This window comes from Panulirus ornatus, chromosome 2 (assembly GCF_036320965.1).
Source record: "Panulirus ornatus isolate Po-2019 chromosome 2, ASM3632096v1, whole genome shotgun sequence".
In the NCBI taxonomy this organism is placed as follows: Eukaryota; Metazoa; Arthropoda; class Malacostraca; order Decapoda; family Palinuridae; genus Panulirus; species Panulirus ornatus.
In genome coordinates, this window is record NC_092225.1 from 74,117,990 (window position 1) to 74,143,942 (window position 25,953).

The 25,953-nt window shown below is 40.1% G+C and overlaps 1 protein-coding gene across 3 annotated transcripts in view; it reads left to right on the top strand.

Moving 5' to 3' along the window:
- Positions 1 to 25,953, top strand: part of LOC139757234 (uncharacterized) — an 84,073-nt gene that overhangs the window by 9,723 nt on the left and 48,397 nt on the right. For all 3 annotated transcript variants that reach the window (XM_071677482.1, XM_071677502.1, XM_071677492.1), the window contains exons 3-6: positions 7,169 to 7,338; positions 14,853 to 14,962; positions 20,757 to 20,887; positions 23,225 to 23,410. In XM_071677482.1, coding sequence (XP_071533583.1) covers positions 7,169 to 7,338; positions 14,853 to 14,962; positions 20,757 to 20,887; positions 23,225 to 23,410 — 597 coding nt within the window. The remainder of the gene's footprint in view (positions 1 to 7,168; positions 7,339 to 14,852; positions 14,963 to 20,756; positions 20,888 to 23,224; positions 23,411 to 25,953) is intronic.

A 25,953-nucleotide genomic window follows, 5' to 3' on the forward strand; every position in this document is an offset into this window, starting at 1 on the left:
TTGTGGAGGCTAAGGTGAAGATTTGTATGGGTTTTCAGAAAAGAAGAGTAAATGTTGGGGTGAAGAGGGTGGTGAGAGTAAGTGAGCTTGGGAAGGAGACTTGTGTGAGGAAGTACCAGGAGAGAGTGAGTACAGAATGGAAAAAGGTGAGAACAATGGAAGTAAGGGGAGTGGGGGAGGAGTGGGATGTATTTGGGGAATCAGTGATGGATTGCGCAAAAGATGCTTGTGGCATGAGAAGCGTGGGAGGTGGGTTGATTAGAAAGGGTAGTGAGTGGTGGGATGAAGAAGTAAGATTATTAGTGAAAGAGAAGAGAGAGGCATTTGGACGATTTTTGCAGGGAAAAAATGCAATTGAGTGGGAGATGTATAAAAGAAAGAGACAGGAGGTCAAGAGAAAGGTGCAAGAGGTGAAAAAGAGGGCAAATGAGAGTTGGTGTGAGAGAGTATCATTAAATTTTAGAGAAAATAAAAAGATGCTCTGGAAGGAGGTAAATAAAGTGCGTAAGACAAGGGAGCAAATGGGAACATCAGTGAAGGGCGCTAATGGGGAGGTGATAACAAGTAGTGGTGATGTGAGAAGGAGATGGAGTGAGTATTTTGAAGGTTTGTTGAATGTGTTTGATGATAGAGTGGCAGATATAGGGTGTTTTGGTCGAGGTGGTGTGCAAAGTGAGAGGGTTAGGGAAAATGATTTGGTAAACAGAGAAGAGGTAGTAAAAGCTTTGTGGAAGATGAAAGCTGGCAATGCAGCAGGTTTGGATGGTATTGCAGTGGAATCTATTAAAAAAGGGGGTGACTGTATTGTTGACTGGTTGGTAAGGTTATTTAATGTATGTATGACTCATGGTGAGGTGCCTGAGGATTGGTGGAATGTGTGCATAGTGCCATTGTACAAAGGCAAAGGGGATAAGAGTGAGTGCTCAAATTACAAAGGTATAAGTTTGTTGAGTATTCCTGGTAAATTATATGGGAGGGTATTGATTGAGAGGGTGAAGGCATGTACAGAGCATCAGATTGGGGAAGAGCAGTGTGGTTTCAGAAGTGGTAGAGGATGTGTGGATCAGGTGTTTGCTTTGAAGAATGTATGTGAGAAATACTTAGAAAAGCAAATGGATTTGTATGTAGCATTTATGGATCTGGAGAAGGCATATGATAGACTTGATAGAGATGCTCTGTTCAAGGAAATAAGAATGTATGGTGTGGGAGGCAAGTTGTTAGAAGAAGTGAGAAGTTTTTATCGAGGATGTAAGGCATGTGTACGTGTAGGAAGAGAGGAAAGTGATTGGTTCTCAGTGAATGTAGGTTTGCGGCAGGGGTGTGTAATGTGTCCATGGTTGTTTAATTTGTTTATGGATGGGGTTGTTAGGGAGGTGAATGCAAGAGTTTTGGAAAGAGGGGCAAGTATGAAGTCTGTTGGGGATGAGAGAGCTTGGGAAGTGAGTCAGTTGTTATTCGCTGATGATACAGCGCTGGAGGCTGATTCATGTGAGAAACTGCAGAAGCTGGTGACTGAGTTTGATAAAGTGTGTGAAAGAAGAAAGTTAAGAGTAAATGTGAATAAGAACAAGGTTATTAGGTACAGTAGGGTTGAGGGTCAAGTCAATTAGGAGGTAAGTTTGAATAGAGAAAAACTGGAAGAAGTAAAGTGTTTTAGATATCTGGGAGTGGATCTGGCAGCGGATGGAACCATGGAAGTGGAAGTGAATCATAGGGTGGGGGAGGAGGCGAAAATCCTGGGAGCCTTGAAGAATGTGTGGAAGTCGAGAACATTATCTCAGAAAGCAAAAATGGGTATGTTTGAAGGAATAGTGGTTCCAACAGTGTTGTATGGTTGCGAGGCGTGGGTTATGGATAGAGTTGTGCGCAGGAAGGTGGATGTGCTGGAAATGAGATGTTTGAGGACAATGTGTGGTGTGAGGTGGTTTGATCGAGTAAGTAACGTAAGGGTAAGAGAGATGTGTGGAAATAAAAAGAGTGTGGTTGAGAGAGCAGAAGAGAGTGTTTTGAAATGGTTTGGGCACATGGAGAGAATGAGTGAGGAAAGATTGACCAAGAGGATATATGTGTCGGAGGTGGAGGGAACGAGGAGAAGTGGAAGACCAAATTGGAGGTGGAAAGATGGAGTGAAAAAGATTTTGAGTGATCGGGGCCTGAACATGCAGGAGGGTGAAAGGCGGGCAAGGAATAGAGTGAATTGGATAGATGTGGTATACTGGGGTTGACGTGCTGTCAGTGGATTGAATCAGGGCATGTGAAGCGTCTGGGGTAAACCATGGAAAGTTGTGTGAGGCCTGGTTGTGGAAAGGGAGCTGTGGTTTCGGGCATTATTGCATGACAGCTAGAGACTGAGTGTGAACGAATGGGGCCTTTGTTGTCTTTACCCAACGCTACCTCGCACACATCAAGGGGGAGGGGGATGGTATTCCATGTGTGGCGAGGTGGCGATGGGAATAAATAAAGGCAGACAGTGTGAATTGTGTACATGGGTATATATGTATGTTTGTGTGTGTATATATATGTGTACATTGAGATGTATAGGTAGGTATATTTGCGTGTGTGGAAGTGTATGTATATACATTGTGTATGGGGGTGGGTTGGGCCATTTCTTTCATCTGTGTCCTTATGCTACCTCGCAAACGCGGGAGACAGCGACAAAGCAAAATAAAAAAAATGAAAATATATATATATATATATATATATATATATATATTATCCCTGGGGATAGGGGAGAAAGAATACTTCCCACGTATTCCCTGCGTGTCGTAGAAGGCGACTAAAAGGGGAGGGAGCGGGGGGCTGGAAATCCTCCCCTCTCGTTTTTTTTTTTTTTTTTTCCCCAAAAGAAGGAACAGAGAATTGGGCCAGGTGAGGGTATTCCCTCAAGGCCCAGTCCTCTGTTCTTAACGCTACCTCGCTAATGCGGGAAATGGCGAATAGTTTGAAAGAAAGAAAGAAATATATGTATATATATATATATATTTTTTTTTTTTTTTGCCGCTGTCTCCCGCGTTTGCGAGGTAGCGCAAGGAAACAGATGAAAGAAATGGCCCAACCCACCCCCATACACATGTATATACATACACATCCACACATGCAAATATACATACCTACACAGCTTTCCATGGTTTACCCCAGACACTTCACATGCCCTGATTCAATCCACTGACAGCACGTCAACCCTGGTATACCACATCGATCCAATTCACTCTATTCCTTGCCCTCCTTTCACCCTCCTGCATGTTCAGGCCCCGATCACACAAAATCCTTTTCACTCCATCTTTCCACCTCCAATTTGGTCTCCCACTTCTCCTCGTTCCCTCCACCTCCGACACATATATCCTCTTAGTCAATCTTTCCTCACTCATTCTCTCCATGTGCCCACACCATTTCAAAACACCCTCTTCTGCTCTCTCAACCACGCTCTTTTTATTTCCACACATCTCTCTTACCCTTACGTTACTTACTCGATCAAACCACCTCACACCACACATTCTCCTCAAGCATCTCATTTCCAGCACATCCATCCTCCTGCGCACAACTCTATCCATAGCCCACGCCTCGCAACCATACAACATTGTTGGAACCACTATTCCTTCAAACATACCCATTTTTGTTTTCCGAGATAATGTTCTCGACTTCCACACATTCTTCAAGGCTTCCAGCATTTTTGCCCCGTCCCCCACCCTATGATTCACTTCCGCTTCCATGGTTCCATCCGCTGCCAGATCCACTCCCAGATATCTAAAACACTTTACTTCCTCCAGTTTTTCTCCATTCAAACTTACCTCCCAATTGACTTGACCCTCAACCCTACTGTACCTAGTAACCTTGCTCTTATTCGCATTTACTCTTAACTTTCTTCTTTCACACACTTTACCAAACTCAGTCACCAGCTTCTGCAGTTTTTCACATGAATCAGCCACCAGCGCTGTATCATCAGCGAACAACAACTGACTCACTTTCCACGCTCTCTCATCCACAACAGACTGCATACTTGCCCATCTTTCCAAAACTCTTGCATTCACCTCCCTAACAACCCCATCCATAAACAAATTAAACAACCATGAAGACATCACACACCCCTGCTGCAAACCTACATTCACTGAGAACCAATCACTTTCCTCTCTTCCTACACGTACACATGCCTTATATCCTCGATAAAAACTTCTCACTTCTTCTAACAACTTGCCTCCCACACCGTACATTCTTATTTCCTTCAACAGAGCATCTCTATCAACTCTCATCATATGCCTTCTCCAGATCCATAAATGCTACATACAAATCCATTTGCTTTTCTAAGTATTTCTCACATACATTCTTCAAAGCAAACACCAGATCCACACATCCTCTACCACTTCTGAAACCACACTGCTCTTCCCCAGTCTGATGCTCTGTACATACCTTCACCCTCTCAATCAATACCTTCCCATATAGTTTACCAGGAATACTCAACAAACTTATACCTCTGTAATTTGAGCACTGACTTTTATCCCCTTTGCCTTTGTACAATGGCACCATGCAAGCATTCTGCCAATCCTCAAGCATCTCACCATGAATCATTTTCTTTTTGCCCCTGTCGCCGTCCCCCGCATCTGCGAGGCAGCGCAAGGAATATATATATATATATATATATATATATATATATATATATATATATATATATATATATATATATATATATATATATATGTATGGATCTGGATAAGGCATATTATAGGGTTGATAGAGATGCTTTATGGAACGTATTAAGAGTATATCGTGTAGCGGTAAGTTGGTAGAAGCACTGAAAAGTTTTTACCAAGGATGTAAGGCATGTGTGCTAGTAGGAAGAGAGGAATGTGATTGGTTCCCAGTGAATGTCGGTTTGCAGCAGGGGTGCTTGATGTCTCCATTGTTGTTTAATTTGTTTATGGTTAGGGAGGTGTATGCAAGAGTTTTGGAGAGACGGGCAATTATGCAGTCTGTTGTGGATGAGAGGGCTTGGGAAGTGAGTCAGTTGTTGTTTGCTGATGATACAGCACTGGTGGCTGGTTCAGGTGAAAACCTGCAGAATCTGGTGACTGAGTTTGGTAAAGTTATAAAGAAGAAAGTTTAGAGTAAATGTGAATAAAAGCAAGGTAGGGTTGAGGGACAAGTTAATTGGGAGGTAAGTTTGAATGGAGAAAAACTGGAGGAAGAGAAATGTTTTAGATTTCTGGGAGTGGATTTAGCAGCGGATGGAACCATGAAAGCGGAAGTGAGGTCACAGGGTAGGGGAGGGGGCGAAGGTTCTGGGAGTGCTGAGGAATGTGTGGAAAGCGAGAACATTATCTCGGAGAGCAAAAATGGGTATGTTCGAATGAATAGTGGTGTCAACAATGCTGTATGGTTACGAGTCATGGGCTATAGATAGGGTTGTGTAGAGGAGGGTTGATGTGCTGGAAATGAAATGTTTGAGGTGGTTATTTTGTTGTAAATCATCCAGATTTATTCATTAGAATTGAATATAACTAGGTCATTAGTCCCATTTTGATGAGACAGAAAGCAAGACCAACAATCCTGACATGGAGAGTGTAAGATGGTTCTGGGCACCACTTTAGTGCTCCTCAATCAGGATGGTATTGGTACTTTTATCAAAATTTAAAAAATTTTCTCTGAACTACTGCACTGTATTTGCCCTGTGGATTATTGAAATCCTCTGTTCTAAGAAGACCTGTAGTTTTCTCCTCTCATTCAAAATGGATGCTGAGGATGGTCCAGTTTCTTTTACTGTCTGATAATTCTATATGCAGCATGGCTCTGCAACATTGTTTTATAAAAATTATTTCATATAACATCAGGAGTAAGAAGATGAGGTAGTGGAGTTCATGCAATTTGTAGGCATAAAAAATCTACTGAACTTTAAAAAAAATCTTGTATGGGTAAAAATTTATCCAAACCCAAAGTTCCTTACTTAATAATGATTGATTAACATAGGAATAAACCTATTGTAATTCAGTTTACCAAAGGGACATCTTATCCCTGGGGATAGGGGATTAAGAATACTTCCCACGTATTCCCTGCGTGTCATAGAAGGCGACTAAAAGGGGAGGGAGTGGGGGGCTGGAAATCCTCCCCTCTCTTTTTTTTTTAATTTTCCAAAAGAAAGAACAGAGGGGGCCAGGTGAGGATATTCCCAAAAAGGCCCAGTCCTCTGTTCTTAATGCTACCTCGCTAATGCGGGAAATGGCGAATAGTTTAAAAGAAAAAGAAAAAAAAAAAGGGACATCATCTTTATGTCCTGTCAGGACTCTCAAAACTTTCTTAGTCTCACAGGGAATTACCAAGAACATATGTTACTTGGGGAATAGCCTCACAGAAAATTACCTTGGAGAGTATATGTTACCTAGGGGAACATTTGATAGGTTTTGCAGGCAGCTTGAAACCTTATCAGTAAGGTACATTTCTATTTGGACCTGGAACATGGTTCATCTTTCACACTGGACATTTCTCCTACATCTAGCTTGTGATGAGAGGATAATGGCTTTAACCCTTGTTTTTTTAACAAACTTCTTGCTTTTTGACATTAGCAAAAGGGGTCTTTCACATATGAAAAAATGCTTTTGTTCAATGATACTTTTTTTATAGCTTTAAGTATGCTGCCCTCATGGATGGTCCAGAACATTTACTATATCTAATGATAGACCCTTTCTTTAATTTTGTTTGGTTTTACTTTTAAGTTTCTCCTTCATATGGGTGTAGTGCTTTGTATGTCGGTGAAAATTTAGGTTTAGGTTGAATGAAGAACATTCCTCTATTGTTAGCAGAGCCCTGTGACCATCCATTTACTGTACTTCCCCCTTTTTTTCTGGACTGTAAAAAGCCCCAAATACAAATGCCAGCAGTTGGTTTGTAAATGGGAAGGATGATGATTGGTCATCTCTTTTCTTATGTGCCATGATGTCATAGGCCTTTGCGGGTTGCCATGCAGTATAGATGTTCAGTCTATGAATGAACACCTAGGTTGCATACAGTAACAAAATGTCTTTGCATCTTCAAAATCTACACTTATGGTCTGTATTTATAACTTGTAGTCCAGAACAGTTTCTAGACAAGTCGTTCAAGTATCGTTATCCTCAAACTTGGTGTTAGGCCCAGAAGAATTTTCCGATTATTTCAGACTAATAATTACCATATTCTTTTCCAGGCGTCATGCTAATGGTGAGATTGACATCAAAGGTCAGCCAAAGGTTCAACAAATTGCACAAGAAAATCTTGACATGAAGGATGATAAAAAATCTTCAGAAGTAACTGACAGAGGTAATAGCAGTACCACCAGTGGCAAGAAGGGAGACAATGCTGTATGTGATGTATGTGGTAAGTAACACTCACTTTGTAATTTTTGTGTATATGCAATTTTATCAAGCCAGGAAGATGACTCTAAATCCAATATGCTAAGGATCATGCTCGATTTTGGAATATTCTCTTTTGGGCCATTTTGTTGGACAGGTACAGATGATGTAAATATGAACCATGGAAAAAAGGATGTGATGGCTGTTTTTTGTTTACTGATTATTATTTCTCTATCTCTTTTCCAAAGCAGGGGTTGTAGGATAAATCTTTAATTTCTTTTTATTTGAGGATGATGAAGCATCGAGCAGAGGTGGATGAATCAGTTTCTTTGAAAGTTAAATGTTTAAGCTATGGAAGATTTTCATCGTGATTTATAACTTCTTGATGTGTGGCATTTTCAATAATTTCAGGTGATTTTGCATTTCTCTGTTACATGTATATGTAGTTCGTTTATAGAATTTGTTTTGTTCCAGACCTTTTATTAGTTGTTCAGTAAAGGCTGGTACACCAATTAATTGAAGTCTCATGTCTTCTGTTAATTATTTTTATGATCACTCTCATTCATTTTTCCTTGGTTTGGATTGAGCAACATTTGTGCCATTTCATTACCTGTAAGTTGGTTCACCAAGGGAACATCACTGTGTACATTCACACATTTTTCAACATGTTTTTCATTTAATCCATTTACCTCATTGCATGAAAAACCTCAGGTATACTGTATGTTGCAGATCTTACACAATTTGTTTTTCATGGGAAACATGAAATGCATTGAAGTCAGATTTTTTTATCGTCAAGAAACATCTTGGAAGGTCATAAGTTATGCCAAGAGTTTACTAAAATATCTTTAGATACCTTGTTCCATAGGTAGTATGTTTGAGGAAAGGAACCTGGATGTTTTGGCTCTGAGTGAAATGAAGCTCAAGGGTAAAGGGGAAGAGTGGTTTGGGAATGTCTTGGGAGTAAAGTCAGGGTTAGTGAGAGGACAAGAGCAAGGGAAGGAGTAGCAGTACTCCTGAAACAGGAGTTGTGGGAGTATGTGATAGAATGTAAGAAAGTAAATTCTCGATTATTATGGGTAAAACTGAAAGTTGATGGAGAGAGATGGGTGATTATTGATGCATATGCACCTGGGCATGAGAAGAAAGATCATGAGAGGCAAGTGTTTTGGGAGCAGCTGAATGAGTGTGTTAGTGGTTTTGATGCACGAGACCGGGTTATAGTGATGGGTGATTTGAATGCAAAGGTGAGTAATGTGGCAGTTGAGGGAATAATTGGTATACATGGGGTGTTCAGTGTTGTAAATGGAAATGGTGAAGAGCTTGTAGATTTATGTGCTGAAAAAGGACTGGTGATTGGGAATACCTGGTTTAAAAAGCGAGATATACATAAGTATACGTATGTAAGTAGGAGAGATGGCCAGAGAGCGTTATTGGATTACATGTTAATTGAGAGGCGCGCGAAAGAGAGACTTTTGGATGTTAATGTGCTGAGAGGTGCAACTGGAGGGATGTCTGATCATTATCTTGTGGAGGCTAAGGTGAAGATTTGTATGGGTTTTCAGAAAAGAAGAGTGAATGTTGGGGTGAAGAGGGTGGTGAGAGTAAGTGAGCTTGGGAAGGAGACTTGTGTGAGGAAGTACCAGGAGAGAGTGAGTACAGAATGGAAAAAGGTGAGAACAATGGAAGTAAGGGGAGTGGGGGAGGAATGGGATGTATTTAGGGAATCAGTGATGGATTGCACAAAAGATGCTTGTGGCATGAGAAGCGTGGGAGGTGGGTTGATTAGAAAGAGTAGTGAGTGGTGAGATGAAGAAGTAAGATTATTAGTGAAAGAGAAGAGAGAGGCATTTGGACGATTTTTGCAGGGAAAAGATGCAATTGAGTGGGAGATGTATAAAAGAAAGAGACAGGAGGTCAAGAGAAAGGTGCAAGAGGTGAAAAAGAGGGCAAATGAGAGTTGGGGTGAGAGAGTATCATTAAATTTTAGGGAGAATAAAAAGATGTTCTGGAAGGAGGTAAATAAAGTGCGTAAGACAAGGGAGCAAATGGGAACTTCAGTGAAGGGCGCAAATGGGGAGGTGATAACAAGTAGTGGTGATGTGAGAAGGAGATGGAGTGAGTATTTTGAAGGTTTGTTGAATGTGTTTGATGATAGAGTGGCAGATATAGGGTGTTTTGGTCGAGGTGGTGTGCAAAGTGAGAGGGTTAGGGAAAATGATTTGGTAAACAGAGAAGAGGTAGTAAAAGCTTTGCGGAAGATGAAAGCTGGCAAGGCAGCAGGTTTGGATGGTATTGCAGTGGAATTTATTAAAAAAGGGGGTGACTGTATTACTGACTGGTTGGTAAGGTTATTTAATGTATGTATGACTCATGGTGAGGTGCCTGAGGATTGGCGGAATGCGTGCATAGTGCCATTGTACAAAGGCAAAGGGGATAAGAGTGAGTGCTCAAATTACAGAGGTATAAGTTTGTTGAGTATTCCTGGTAAATTATATGGGAGGGTATTGATTGAGAGGGTGAAGGCATGTACAGAGCATCAGATTGGGGAAGAGCAGTGTGGTTTCAGAAGTGGTAGAGGATGTGTGGATCAGGTGTTTGCTTTGAAGAATGTATGTGAGAAATACTTAGAAAAGCAAATGGATTTGTATGTAGCATTTATGGATCTGGAGAAGGCATATGATAGAGTTGATAGAGATGCTCTGTGGAAGGTATTAAGAATATATGGTGTGGGAGGCAAGTTGTTAGAAGCAGTGAAAAGTTTTTATCGAGGATGTAAGGCATGTGTACGTGTAGGAAGAGAGGAAAGTGATTGGTTCTCAGTGAATGTAGGTTTGCGGCAGGGGTGTGTGATGTCTCCATGGTTGTTTAATTTGTTTATGGATGGGGTTGTTAGGGAGGTAAATGCAAGAGTTTTGGAAAGAGGGGCAAGTATGAAGTCTGTTGGGGATGAGAGAGCTTGGGAAGTGAGTCAGTTGTTGTTCGCTGATGATACAGCGCTGGTGGCTGATTCATGTGAGAAACTGCAGAAGCTGGTGACTGAGTTTGGTAAAGTGTGTGAAAGAAGAAAGTTAAGAGTAAATGTGAATAAGAGGAAGGCTATTAGGTACAGTAGGGTTGAGGGTCAAGTCAATTGGGAGGTAAGTTTGAATGGAGAAAAACTGGAGGAAGTAAAGTGTTTTAGATATCTGGGAGTGGATCTGGCAGCGGATGGAACCATGGAAGCGGAAGTGGATCATAGGGTGGGGGAGGGGGCGAAAATCCTGGGAGCCTTGAAGAATGTGTGGAAGTCGAGAACATTATCTCGGAAAGCAAAAATGGGTATGTTTGAAGGAATAGTGGTTCCAACAATGTTTTATGGGTGCGAGGCGTGGGCTATGGATAGAGTTGTGCGCAGGAGGATGGATGTGCTGGAAATGAGATGTTTGAGGACAATGTGTGGTGTGAGGTGGTTTGATCGAGTAAGTAACGTAAGGGTAAGAGAGATGTGTGGAAATAAAAAGAGCGTGGTTGAGAGAGCAGAAGAGAGTGTTTTGAAATAGTTTGGGCACATGGAGAGAATGAGTGAGGAAAGATTGACCAAGAGGATGTATGTGTCAGAGGTGGAGGGAACGAGGAGAAGTGGGAGACCAAATTGAGGTGGAAAGATGGAGTGAAAAAGATTTCGTGTGATCGGGGCCTGAACATGCTGGAGGGTGAAAGGAGGGCAAGGAATAGAGTGAATTGGATCGATGTGGTATACCGGGGTTGACGTGCTGTCAGTTGATTGAATCAGGGCATGTGAAGCGTCTGGGGTAAACCATGGAAAGCTGTGTAGGTATGTATATTTGCATGTGTGGACGTATGTATATACATGTGTATGGGGGTGGGTTGGGCCAATTCTTTCGTCTGTTTCCTTGCTCTACCTCGCAAACGCGGGAGACAGCGGCAAAAAACAAAAACAAAAAAAAACAAAAAAAAAACCTTGTTCCATGCTCTAGCCACACAGTAAATAACACTCATGATGAATTTATTTTGAAGACCTTGAACCCCCTTGCCACTGTTGGAAGCATTTAGTATTTTCTTCATGATCTACTCTTCAACTGACAGTTAAAAGCAAGTAGAATTCTTTGGTCCATGGGCTGTGTAAGAGAGGTGCATTTAAAGGGGAACATAAACACCAAAAACATTGTCATTTACAAGGAGTTCTGCTAAAGATGTGCTGAGTAACTGTCCAACACTAGGAAAATCTTAGTATTCATTAAAGACCAACCATCTGACAATGTTCCCTGGTCTAAAGCACAAAGTAATTCTCAAACCTGTCAAAGCATAGAGCAAATGTAATCAATGCATGTTTATTGGCCTTACATATCAGTGGCACTGTAAAACCCTTGGTCCCTTTGAAAATCTTACGTTTCTGGCTTTATCATGCATGATGATTTTAACTTGTATATACCATTAGCATTAGCGCACCCAAGAACTGTAAGTCTTTCCTTAAGTCTTTGACTCTTAAACTCCTTGGGCTGCTTCCCTCTCCCTACCCTTTCTCACCAGATACCAGGTAGACAATGTCTGTCAGTCGCTGGCCTCCCAATCAGTCTTCTTGACATGTTCCTATTCGTGCACTCTCTGTTTTCTTCAAATTTTTCAAGTGTCTTCAATCTTCTTTTGAGTAAGCTTTTGATGTCCTTAATCCATCTCTTTCTAAGTGAAACTGCAGGTTCTCTTCCTCCAGGGGTCCATTTCAAATACTCCTGTATCTCATGTCTTCCATTCTTTGTATGTGGTCATACTGTCTTAGGTTGTTCTTATCATTTATTTCCAGTGCAGATGTAATATGTAAAGCCTGTTTTACCTTAGTGTCTCTCATCTTATCCATTCTTGTAACTTCTCTTACTAGGCCTAGAGCTTTCATTTCGGTAGCCTGGATAGAGTGATGTGCATGCATACACTACTGTTTTGCATTTTGATAGTACATTTTTTATCTTTTACTTTAGGGTATAATATATTGAAGTTTGCATTAGGTTTAAACCCTTAATGCCACTAGACAGATATGAGTACGAGCTAATTGACACTTCTGGATTGATGTGTATAATTCGAGTTTCACTCGAATTATACACATCATGCATGCCTGCCTGAGTATTGCCTGAGGTGGTATTGCATGATAATTTCTCCCCACAGTCAGTCTTCTTCCAGCCATGCTAATGAGAGACTTATTATGTAGGATTAAACATGATGATAAATGGTAATGATTTTTTAATGTAGGTAAAATAAAGAATATAATTTTTGAGATTCATACCCTACTGCTGAACTTTTTAGCATGTTTTGATGAAAAATCTACAATATTCTGACATTATTGGAATGAAAATAGTAGATGAAATATACTTCAGAAGTGACTTATCATTGTCCTATGAATAACTTTGAAGTTGTAAAGTTAAATGATTTTTAAACAAAAAATTTGAATTTTGAAGATTGTAAAGGAAAACTTAGTAAAGCGTTTAGGGATTGATAATTCTGTTGTTTATTTTCGTTTCCATTTCCATTATCCCAGAGGTAGGATAGAAAGAATTTTCCTTCTGTATTCCAGCTTGCCATAGAAGGCAGGTAAAGGGGGCGGGAGCTTATTTACTCTCTCAAAGCAGATGACATGGGTTCATTGATGTTGGTATGTTACTGTAGCATGGTCAGGGAGAGATCAGTTGTTGAGAAGGTAGCATGATGTACTTCTGCGTTATGTTGAAGGATTAAATGAATTATTCAACACTGGAGATTGACATGTGATGATTAAGCCAAATTTTGATGGTATTAAGGGTGTTGTTCTAAAAACATTTTCTGGGAGCCTATTTCATGCTTTGATAATGTCGTTGGTAAAGAAATATTTCATTCAGTCCTGATTAACTCGGTGATCTCTAAGATTTAATCCATTTCTGGTCAGTAATATTGGTGTCACTCTAAAGAAATTCCAGGAAGTGCATCTTTCATAGGGAGAACAAGTTTAATTCTTGCACATTCTCTCCGTATGGTTTGTTATGCAAGGAGGAACTCAATGTAGAGGCTTTTTGCTGCTCTGCTTCCAATTTAAGAATGTCCCTACTTAAGTGGTGGGCCCAAAATTGTACCACTCATTTGAGGTGTGGTCAAACTAGACTTTGGTATAATGGCAATATCACATTCTAGCTTTTGTATATAAAGTTTCTCTTTATAAATCCTAACATCTTATTTTCTTTGTTTGTAGCTTCATTGCAGTGCTGGGAGAATTTAAAGTTACTGGAGACAGTGAGTTCTAGATCTCTTCCACCAGGGATGTCCTTTATTTTGTGGCCCATTACTTCATAATCAGATTCTTTTGTACGGATCCCTTGGGGATTCTGCTAGTAACATGTGACCATGGTGATGATTCCCCGTTTATTATGACTCTCTGCTTCCTATTATGTTATCAGGCTTATATCCAGTTTCCTGTGCAACCAGTAATCCCCAAGGCCTAGACTTTTTGCTTCAGTTTAACTTGGGGGGACTTTGTCGAATGCGTTCTGGAAGTCAAGAAAATTATATCTTGTTGCAAGTACTGAATGGTTAATAATTCTGCTTCATAGAAAAAGACACTCAGATGATTTACAGTGACTTGAAGTTTAAAAGTTGCATTCTTTTAACCCTGATGGGTCTCTCTTCAACCCTAACAGGTATCCCTATAACCCTGACGGGCATCCCCTTAACTCTGGCACTCCTAATTGAAAGTTTCTTCTCATTTTTTCCAAGACACCATAGGTGTGAAGAGGAAGATATTGGTGACAACTAAGGAAATTGAGCAGGAATTAATGTTGATGGCCTCAGTTTTGGAGATGTTACTGAGTATTATTACAAAGGAACACCATCTTTGATTTGTGTTTTACCTTAAATGCAAGGAAGAGGTTGAGGGTAGATGCTGGAAATTAAATGCTTGAGGGCAATATGTTGTGTGAGATGGATTAATTATGCAATGAATTAATTTATTAGAAAGAGATATTGTAGCAAGTGCAGTCAGTTTGAGAGTAGGCACATGTAGAGGATGAATAAAGAAAAACTAACTAAAAGGATATATGTGTCAGAAGTAGATAGGGCATGGGGAAAATGAGACCAAGAAGGTGAAGGATTGAGTGAAGGATGTCCAGGAGGGTGAGAAGTGGATATTTGACAGTTACTTAGATTGCTGTGCTATATGGTGGTGATGTACTGTCACTTGGTAAACCATGGCAGATGAAGCAACTTATCTATCACACCATATACTCTTCCACAGAGCATCTCTGTCAACTCTGTCATATGCTTTCTCAGATCCATAGATGCTTCATGCAAATCCATTTGTTTTTCTAAGTATTTCTCACAAACATTCTTCAAAGCAAACACCTGATCCACACATCCTCTATCACTTCTGAAACTACACTACTCTTCCCCAGTTTGATGCTCTGTACATGCCTTCATCCTCTCAGTCAATACCCTCTCAACATACATCATTCTTTCAGAAGTACAGGAAATGGGTGCATTAATTTTTTTTTCTCATTCTTATGTATTGTCATTCTGTTTTGACAGGGGAAGTTTTCCGCACAGTATCATTGGCCATCTCTCACAAGTTTCGCAAACATCCAGAGTCAGTCATCAAGCATTACTGCCCACACTGTGGCATGATGTTCCCCATCAAGGTTGGTAACTTTATGAAAAGTTTTTTGTACACTTCTTGCCCTTCATTATCTTTATTTAGTGATATTTCTAACCAGGGCTGCTATTGTTGAGAATGGGCAAGCAAAATATGTTGATTAAGATCTTTTTCAATTTCTTTTTTGTGTGCTGAATGAAGAAAGGTTGTTTTATTTCTTATGTGGCTGATATAAATAGTTGTAGTAGGTGATAGACAGCCTCCAACCAGGGAGGTATATTATTGATACCACTTGCTTAGGTATTAGGAGGGTTAGTGACAGCTGTAAAGTGAGCCAGCACTTCATTGGTTATCAGTTTGTTCTCTTTTGACCCAGTTAGATGTCTTTTCCTTCTGCCTTACCCACTTGTGGACTGTTGGTATTCTGTCCTCAGATATACAACCTCATGTCACATATAACATTTGATGACACTTAACTCAAACTCACATGACTCATTCTCTGTAACTCTAGATTTTCCTGTAGTGAGTGCTATGTGCTTGCCCTGCCTTTTGGCAGAATGGGTGGAGCGATACTTAGAATTAGTACACAGGAACATTAGACAGGTACATTGGGTAGAAACATTTGTTACAAGTACTTGGTAGGAGCATAAGCTGGGAGCTTTAGGTAGAAGTGATAGGTTGGAACATTAGGCAAGAACATTAGGTATACACACTAGGCTACACTCTCCCACTGTCTGGACATCCCCCATTGCTATAACACTACAAAGACTATTTCAACATACCCCAAGACCCTTCATGCCCAAGATGCAACAACCATAAATAAGACACTAAGCACTTGCTACTCAGTTGCTCTTCACTTTTTGCACGGTGGTCCCGACCAGTGTAAGTGTTTAGCTTCCTGAATGCTATAGGAGCCTTATAAGGATAGAAGGAACTCCTAATTAATGTAAGTAAGCAAGTAAATATAGTGTCTGCAAAAAACTTTGTCAGCCTCCCTACACATTTTCATAGGCAATATCACACATACATTTTATTACTTTGTCATCTCTCCTTTTGCCTTGGTTACCATCTGCAGATGTCTGGGCATTGAAATGACAAGGTTTCTGAAGTATTTTAGGTTCATATTTTGGGTCCATAGCAATTTTGATCTAAATGAAGGGAGATGATAATGAGGTGATACAGGAAGCATCTGCCAGTTTGTGCATTCTGAGCATCTAGTGCTCCTAGAAATGTGGATGTACCCACATTTTCTTGCTTCATGGCAAGAACTCCTAGCAAGGAAAGAGCCAACAAACTTGAAACTCAAATGGAAGAAATACAGCACACAAGTAGAATTCCCAAAATGAAGTATCAGCCTGGAAGAGGAAAGATGTTTGATGATTTCACCATGATAGCATCATGTGTATGTGCCCACAATAAACCTAAGCTATGCATCACCTTGGAAAATGTATGGGGGTTAACGAGGCTTTATGTGGACATTGTAAGTTAAACAAGCCAGTAAGAAAGTAAATAAGTATGGATACTAAAGTTCATGGAGGTAACTTGTAATTGGATAAAATGGAAAGAAGTAAAACTCCTTGATGGCAAAACTCCAAGGGAGTTTCAAGGTTGTGTAATATCTCCGCAGTTTTTAAATTTTTCATTGCTGGGGCACTCTGTAACATGAAATGAAAGTTAGAGTGATAGTGCTGTCTTGCTGAATTGTGGTGTAACACAGTGAAAGCTACCATGGTTGTGAACAAATTATGGTGTCCTCTTAGTTGAATCAGAGGAGGAATTGGTTAAGTTAGTGAGTTTCTTTGATGATGTGATTACTTATTTGTCCTTATCTGTAATCGCCAGTTTGTACTGTATGGTGAAAAGCTTTACATTCATGTAACCCCCATCTCAAGAACATTCTCTGCTAACTTACATTTTCTTAGATTTATGTATGCTGTCTGCATTCACCATGTCTCAGTCATTCTGTTCCATTCTTTTAATGTAAAAGTACTTTACATCTTTTTAACAGATTCTTGCTTAATTTCAGGTAATCTTCTCTGCTCTTTCAATCCCTATATCTCTTGAAGATCTGTTCACTCTCAATGTCATCAATCTGTTTTGAAGACTTTAAAGTTGTGATCGGTCACCCCTCTCTCTTCTTAAGCCTCTGGCCTTTCCCTTAACTCAGATGTCTTGATTCTGGTACCATCTCTGTTGCCCTTCCTTGCAACCCCCCCCCCCCCCTTTTTTTTTTTTTAGCTATTTGTGCTTCTTTAGGTTTAGTGATTAAACTTGGGGTGCATACTCTAGTTATGGCTTTCTGTAAGATATGAAGAGCTTGCTGTTCTAATATTTGCCAGCAGACAGTTTGTCTCCTTGACCGTTCTTCTCGTATGGGACTTTAGGAACAGGATAATGTCAACTCCCAAGTTTGTTTCACACAGAATCCTGAAGCTTACTTCCTGCAAGATGATGATTTTATTGAAGCCTGCTTTTGCTTTCTCACATCCTCATTATTTTAAATTTTTTTTGGGTTAAATTCCATCGTTCATGTATCAGAGCACGTTTAGAGTCTCTTTAGGTCCCCTTGTAAACTGATGTAATCCTCACTTTTCACCTTCCTCATGACCTTTGCATCATTTATGGACTCATTCAGGCTAGAACCTATACCTTCAGGCAAGTCATTTACAGTACACAGATCAATAAGAATAAAGGTCCCAGAACAGAAACCTGTGGTACCCCACTGGTCACCTCAACCTATTTGGAGAAGGCTCTTCTGACATGCCCTTTGTTCCTTTCCACTGAGATAATAATCTGTCCATTTAAGAAGTTTCCCATTTAGTCTTACTTGATCAAGTTTCTCAGTCAGCCTCTCATGTGCAAGTTTCAAATGCTTTCTGGTAGCTCAGATACAAAGAGTCTACAGAGCCTTTTCTTTTGGCTTAGACAAAGCTCACTTTCTTGTAGAAATCCTTGAGGTGCTTTACACATGAGCTGCTTTCATCAAAACCAAGCTGTATCTCACTTAGGTAATTTCTCTTTTGTAGAAAGTCATCCACATGCTTTCTAATAATTTTTTTTCAGAACTCTACAAATCATACTCATAAGTGAGATTGGTTTGTGGTTCACCACCTGTTCCTGGTCACTTTCTTGTATGTGGGGATGACATTTGCCCCTTTCCATTCCTTTGTCTCTTTGCCTCTCTCCAGTGACATATTGAACAGTTTTTCAAGTGGTTTAAGTAGCATGGTCTACCAGCCTCTGTGGTGGAGTGGTTAGCATTGCTGATTGTGACACATTCACATGCCGGCATGGTTTGAGTGCATAAGTTTGAATCCTGTTTGCACAGTTGGTCCACGATCAACCCAGCTGTTCATCATCCTCAAGGGGTATGTTGATAAATTAGGTATTTGGCTATGGGGCTTAGGATAGGGTATTTATTATACTTTGTTGCTGTCTCCCGCGTTAGCGAGGTAGTGCAAGGTAACAGACGAAAGGAAGGCACAACCCACCCACATACACATGTATATACACACACGTCCACACACGCACATATACATACCTACACATCTCAGCATATACATATATATACACATGCAGACATATACATATATACACAAGTACATAATTCATACTGTCTGCCCTTATTCATTCCCATCGCCACCCTGCCACACATGAAATGAAAACCCCCTCCCCCTGCATGTGCGCAAGGTAACACTAGGAAAAGACAACAAAGGCTACATTCGTTCACACTCATTCTCTAGCTGTCATGCATAATGCACCAAAACCACAGCTCCCTTTCCACATCCAGGCCCCACAGAACCTTCCATGGTTTACCCCAGACGCTTCACTTGCCCTGGTTCAATCCATTGACAGCACGTCAACCCCGGTATACCACATCGTTCCAATCCACTCTATTCCTTGCACGCCTTTCACCCTCCTGCATGTTCAGTCCCCGATCACTCAAAATCTTATTCACTCCCTCTTTCCACCTCCAATTTGGTCTCCCACTTCTCGTTCTTTCCACCTCTGACACATATATCCTCTTGGTCAATCTTTCCTCACTTATTCTCTCCATGTGACCGAACCATTTCAAAACACCCTCGTCTGCTCTCTCAACCACACTCTTTTTATTACCACACATCTCTCTTACCCTATTATTACTTACTCGATCAAACCACCTCACACCACATATTGTCCTCAAACATCTCATTTCCAGCACATCCACCCTCCTGCGCACAACTCTATCTATAGCCCACGCCTCTCAACCATATAACATTGTTGGAACCACTATTCCTTCAAACATACCCATTTTTGCTTTCCAAGATAATGTTCTCGACTTCCACACATTCTTCAATGCTTCCGGAACTTTCGCCCCCCTCCCCCACCCTATGATTCACTTCCGCTTCCATGGTTCCATCCGCAGCCAAATCCACTCCCAGATATTTAAAACACTTCACTTCCTCCAGTTTTTCTCCATTCAGACTTACCTCCCAATTGACTTATCCCTTAATCCTACTGTACCTAATAACCTTGCTCTTATTCACATTTACTCTCAGCTTTCTTCTTTCACACACTTTACCAAACTCAGTCACCAGCATCTGCAGTTTCTCACACGAATCAGCCACCAGCGCTGTATCATCAGCGAACAACAACTGACTCACTTCCCAAGCTCTCTCATCCACAACAGACTGCATACTTGCCCCTCTTTCCAAAACTCTTGCATTCACCTCCCTAACAACCCCATCCATAAACAAATTAAACAACCATGGAGACATCACACACCCCTGCTGCAAACCAACATTCACTGAGAACCAAGTATAATAAATAGATATAAATATATCTTTCTTTCATACTATTCGCCATTTCCTGCGTTAGCGAGGTAGCATTAAGAACAGAGGACTGGACCTTTGAGGGAATATCCTCACCTGGCCCCCTTCTCTGTTCCATCTTTTGGGAAATTAAAAAAAACGACATGCGGGGAATACGTGGGAAGTATTCTCTCTCCCCTATCCCCAGGGATAAGATATGAGTATATTATTTATTTATATTTATTTTGCTTTGTCGCTGTCTCCCGCATTAGCGAGGTAGCGCAAGGAAACAGATGAAAGAATGGCCCAACCCACCCGCATACACATGTATATACATACATGTCCACACACGCAAATATACATACCCATACATCTCAATGTACACATGTATATACACACACAGATACCTACATATATACACATGCACACAATTCACACTGTCTGCCTTTATTCATTCCCATCGCCACCTTGCCACACATGGAATAACTTCCCCCTCCCCCCTCGTGTGTGTGAGGTTGCGCTAGGAAAAGACAACAAAGGCCCCATTCGTTCACACTCAGTCTCTAGCTGTCATGCAATAATGCCCGAAACCACAGCTCCCGTTCCACATTCAGGCCCCACACAACTTTCCATGGTTTACCCCAGACGCCTCACATGCCCTGATTCAATCCACTGACAGCACGTTTACCCCAGTATACCACATCGATCCAATTCACTCTGTTCCTTGCACGCCTTTCACTCTCCTGCATGTTCAAGCCCCGATCACTCAAAATCTTTTTCACTCCATCTTTCCATCTCCAATTTGGTCTCCCACTTCTCCTCGTTCCCTCCACCTCCGACACATATATCCTCTTGGTCAATCTTTCCTCACTCATTCTCTCCATGTGCCCAAACCATTTCAAAACACCCTCTTCTGCTCTCTCAACCACGCTCTTTTTATTTCCACACATCTCTTATGATTTATGTATTGTTAAAACACAGAAGGAAGAATCATATACTTTAAAGCATGTTCTCTGATTATCTTATATTTGTTACTTGGTGGTATTGCAGTTAAACCGTGACAAACATCTGCTAACTCATCCAGGCATGGCGCCAAAGCAGTTATTCCCATGCCTCTCCTGTGGAGTTGCATTCTACAACCAAAGGGCCAGAAAGTTCCACATGGACTCTGCACATAAAGGGTATGAAGATTTTTTTACAGTTACTGTAATTCTTATAGTTCTGATATAGATTTCATTGAAAAAGGTAGTAGCTTTCACTTGTTGAAGCATTAAATGTGTAGGTTATTACATTATAAGAGAAGAATGGGTAATTGTAATCTTGATTAGGTTTACAGTTTATTCCTTCCCTCTGGACAGTGCCCTATGAGCATTAGAAAAAGCACTTGCTTGCAAGGGAGTTCAAACACCATTTAACAGCAAACTAAGGTTTATACATCAGGATTCACCCCTCTTGGCCATCATGGTATCTTTGAGGCAAGCAAATTTATGTTCTTAGATGCTCATCAACAATGAAGGAATGTAAGCCATTGACTTTATTGCCATTGTGATGGGTTGATACCTTTTGGCCTCTAACCCTAATCACTCACATGCTTACATTTCCTCAGTGATGTTTCCACCTCGTGATCGTAATTTCTGGTCTTCAAAGATGTCCTTTCTCAGTACTATTCTTGTCTTTTATTTCCTGAGATGGTTTGTTAGTACTCTGCTGTTTCTTTAGTGCTTTGTGTTAAACGTTATTGTGTCTGCTCAGTTAGGTTAGCCAGGTGATTGTGAGTTCATTTTAATAGTGGAGTTGATTACACTACTTTGTATAGTTATAATTTTACATTTTTTTATATTTTTTTTAATTTTGTTAATGCATCTCTTGAGTTCTTGTGTGTTTGAATTTCGTAAGTTTTAGTTACGTAGGCTCTTGGGCTTTTTCAGTGTGGCTGTGGTCATAGACCTTTGTTGTGGGTAATGGATCAGTTCAGCTGTTGAATCTACATTTTTTTGGTGTTTTTTCAGAAAAATAATGAAAATATATTGCATATTATTGATTTTTTTAACATTACAAGATGTTTATTACTGTAGTGGAGGTACTTTGTGTAGAGACCTTGGAACTGGTGACCTTGCTGAAGGCATATTTTAAACATTATGCATATATGGATACATTTTTTAGGCTCTTCTTAAAATGTAGGAATACTAGTTCAGATGGTTGACAGTTTTACTTCTAGCTGGGATGGTTGAGAAACTTTTCTTGAAATGTAGGAATGCCAATTCTCTTGGTTGAGAGGTATGCTCCTCGCTGAAATGGTTGACCAAATGACTTTCCACTAATCATGGTTGTTTCATGTACTATTTCTGTTGTATTCCCAACTTACATTGGTGCCAAGATTGTCTTGTAGCCCCATGCCATTGTTGGGGAAGGCACTGACACTATACAGAAACTTAGCCCCTGAAAGGAATATTAGTTGAACTATGTTATAATTGGTATGCAGACTTCTAGTTCATGTTGGACAAGAGTAACAGGTGCCTGGATATGTTAACTTAGAATTTCAAAAGAGCTCTGATTGTTTGTTGTGTGCAGAACTTCAGTTCTCTTCGTTTTTGTATCTATGTGCAGCAGAGTCATAACGAAATCTTAGTTTACTTTCTAAACTCAGCTCTTGCTTGGGTTTATGTTTTAGTTCTGGCTCAGATGAAACCTTACCCTTTATTTTAGTTAGTGAGCAATTCAACTTTGGTCAAGAAGCTGTGGAACCATGTTAGTGATCCTTGTTTTTCATTGATGGCTTTTATGCTTGTTAGTCCCATTAGAACCCAAACTGAACTTTAGTGTTTGAGGTTACAAATGCTCACAGGGCTATGTTTCAAGTAGAGAAGTTGGTTTTCATGCATCAGAACTAATGTTTATGTAATCTTGCCATTGATATAGGAAATGTTTTCCTACACTGCAGATGTGATGTATACATTGTATAAGAATTTGAAAAGATGCTTTGATCTGTATTTTGTCAAAAGAAAAAGGAAATAGTGCAAGAAGAATGCAAGTAGGAAAGCAGCCCTGATAAATGCATACGTATGAGACTGACAAGTGAGTTATTGACCTGAAAGTGAGGATTGTTAACCATATTTTTGGCATTATGACAAGCATGAATTAATAAAGAGTAACAAGGAAGGCATCTTGAATGAGAGGGATGTGTGTTAAGGTGTTTGATGAAATATGAGAAAGAAAAATACAAAATATTTGAGTATGTAAATCAATGAGTTTTTGTGAAGTGAATGCAGATCCATATAAGTTTTGTAGTATATGGGGAAGATTTTGTATTGTTTATCCTACTTTAATTGTAAGAACTGTCAGTGAACTTTGAAGTGCGTTTAGAGGAACTAATGGAAAACTGAATTTGGGAATACTAGTTTACTGTTTTTATTCTAAAAGAATTAATGTATCAGTGAAATTTTGGTGAATTTGAAAGTATATAGTAATTAACAGAATATGAAATAGACCAAGTCATGAGTGTTTTCTTATTAACACAGTGCAATTAGTTTGGTTAACCCAATCAAAACGCCAGCTCCAAGCCTGAAGATTGTGTTGAATAATGCAGGGGAAGCACACAGTGTTTATTACTGCCACCTGTGTGGGTGTGAGTACCAAGTGAAATACAACTTGCAGAAACATCTAGGAACACGACACACTGAGGAAGAACGAGATGCTGTGCCAGAGTAAGTTAGTTATCATAGATTTTACTTGTACTACTATGATGTTTTGCATTGATATAAGTGAATATTTTGTCACATTCATTCTCACTTTTTGTACTATTTTATAAACATAGGACACTGGTACAACTTAAAGGATTTCTTGTACATATCTCAAATATTTTAGTCAATAACACTAGATTTGATTAATGAAGAACTTTGTGCTTATCACTGTAAAAGTTTGAAACATATTTTGATGTATCAGTTTAGCCCTACCACCTAAATAAGTATGCAGTCTGACAGAATAGCTGTTTAGGTGGTAGGATATGTTATGGAGAAAAAATTTAGATCTAGGGAAGGCTATGAAGATCAGGGAAAATATGGGGTTAAGTAATTTAAGATTACTCAAAACTTTTATAGATCAACAAAGCTCCTGAAAACCATACCTCACATCCCCTAGCAATTGGTACTTATCATATTTGCTGTTTTTTATTTTATTCTTTTTATTATACTTAATCACTGTTTCCCGCATCAGAAAGGTAGCACCAGGAAACAGATGAAGAATGGCCCATCCACTTATATGCACATATTCATTTCATTTAATATATATTTGTTGTACTTAAGCCCCTTCTCTTGCGTTAGCGAAGTAGTGCAAGGTTACAGACGAGGAATGGCCCAACCCACCCACTTTCACTTGTATATACATAAACGCTCCCACACGCACATATACATACATATACATTTCAATGTATGCATACATATACATACATAGGCATATACATATATACACATGTACATATCCATACTTGCTGCCTTCATCCATTCCCATCGCCATCCCTTCACCTCTGACATATCGTCTTTGTCAATCTTTCCTCACTTTTTCTCTCCATATGTCCAAACCATTTTAACACACTCTCTTCTGCTCTTTCAACTACACTCTTTTTATTTCCACACATCTCTCGTACCCTTTCATTACTTACTCGATCAAACCACCTCACACCACATATTGTCCTCAAACATTTCATTTCTAACACAACCACCTTCCTCCGTACAATCCTATCTGTATCCCATGTCTCACAACCATATAACATTATTGGAACTACTATTCCTTCAAACATACCCATTTTTGCTCTCCGAGATAGCGTTCTTTCCTTCCACACATTGTTCATCGCTCTCAGGACCTTCGCCCCTCACTCACCCTGTGACCACCTCCACTTCCATGGTTCCATTCGCTGCTAAGTCCACTCCCAGATATATAAAACACTTCACTTCCTCCAATATTTCTCCATTCAAACTTACATTGCAAGTAACTTCTCCCTCAACTCTAGTACACTGCAACTAACTTGTCCCTCAACTCTACTGAACCTAATAACTGCTTTTATTCACAATTACTCTCAACTTTTGCCTTTCACAGACTCTTCCAAACTTAGCCACTAACTTGTGCTCTTTCTTAGTTGAATCAGCCACCAGTGCTGTATCATTGGTGAACAACAACAGACTCACTCTCCAGGCTTTCTCATCCCCATGAAACGGAATACTTGCCCTTCTTTCCAAGACTCCTGTGATTACTTCACTTTCCACCCCATCCATAAACAAATTAACAACCGTGGTGATATCACACACCCCTTTTGCAGACAGACCTTTACTGGGAACTATTCACTCTCATCTCTTCTTGTTCACATGCCTGACACTCTGATAAAAACTTCTCACTTTCTCGCTTTTTCTAGCATCTTACCTGCCACACCATGAATTCTTAAGACCTTCCACAAAGCATCTCTGCCAACCCTGTCATATGCCTTTTCCATATTCATAAATGCCACATACAAATCCATCTGTTTTTCTAAGTATTTCTTTCAAATATTCCTCATAGCATACACCTGATCCATACATCCTCTCCCTTTTCTGAAACCACACTGCTCCTCACAATCTAATGGTATGTTCATGCCTTCACCCTCTTAGTCAGTACCCTCCCATACACCTTACCAGGTATACTCAGCAAACTTCTTTTCTTTTTCTTTTAAACTATTCGCCATTTCCCGCATTAGCGAGGTAGCGTTAAGAACAGAGGACTGGGCCTTTGAGGGAATACCCTCACCTGGCCCAATTCTCTGTTCCTTCTTTTGGAAAATTAAAAAAAAACCGAGAGGGGAGGATTTCCAGCCCCCCGCTCCCTCCCCTTTTAGTCGCCTTCTACGACACGCAGGGAATACGTGGGAAGTACTCTTAATCCCCTATCCCCAGGGATAACTCAGCAAACTTATACCTTTGTAATTTGAGCACTTACCTTCATCCCTCTTGCTTTTATGCAGTGGTACTGTACATGCATTCTGCCAGCCCTCAGGCACTTCACCATGATCCATACAAACATTGAAAATCTTTACCAACCAGTCAACAACAACACAATCACCCTCTTTCTTAAGAAATATCATCCACTCCAGCCACCTTGCCACATTTCATCCCATGTAAGGCTTTCACCACCTGTTCTTTCTTCACCAGACCATTCTTAACTCTCACACTTCACATACATCCCAACCCATACACCCTATATCTGCCACTCTATCATCAAACAC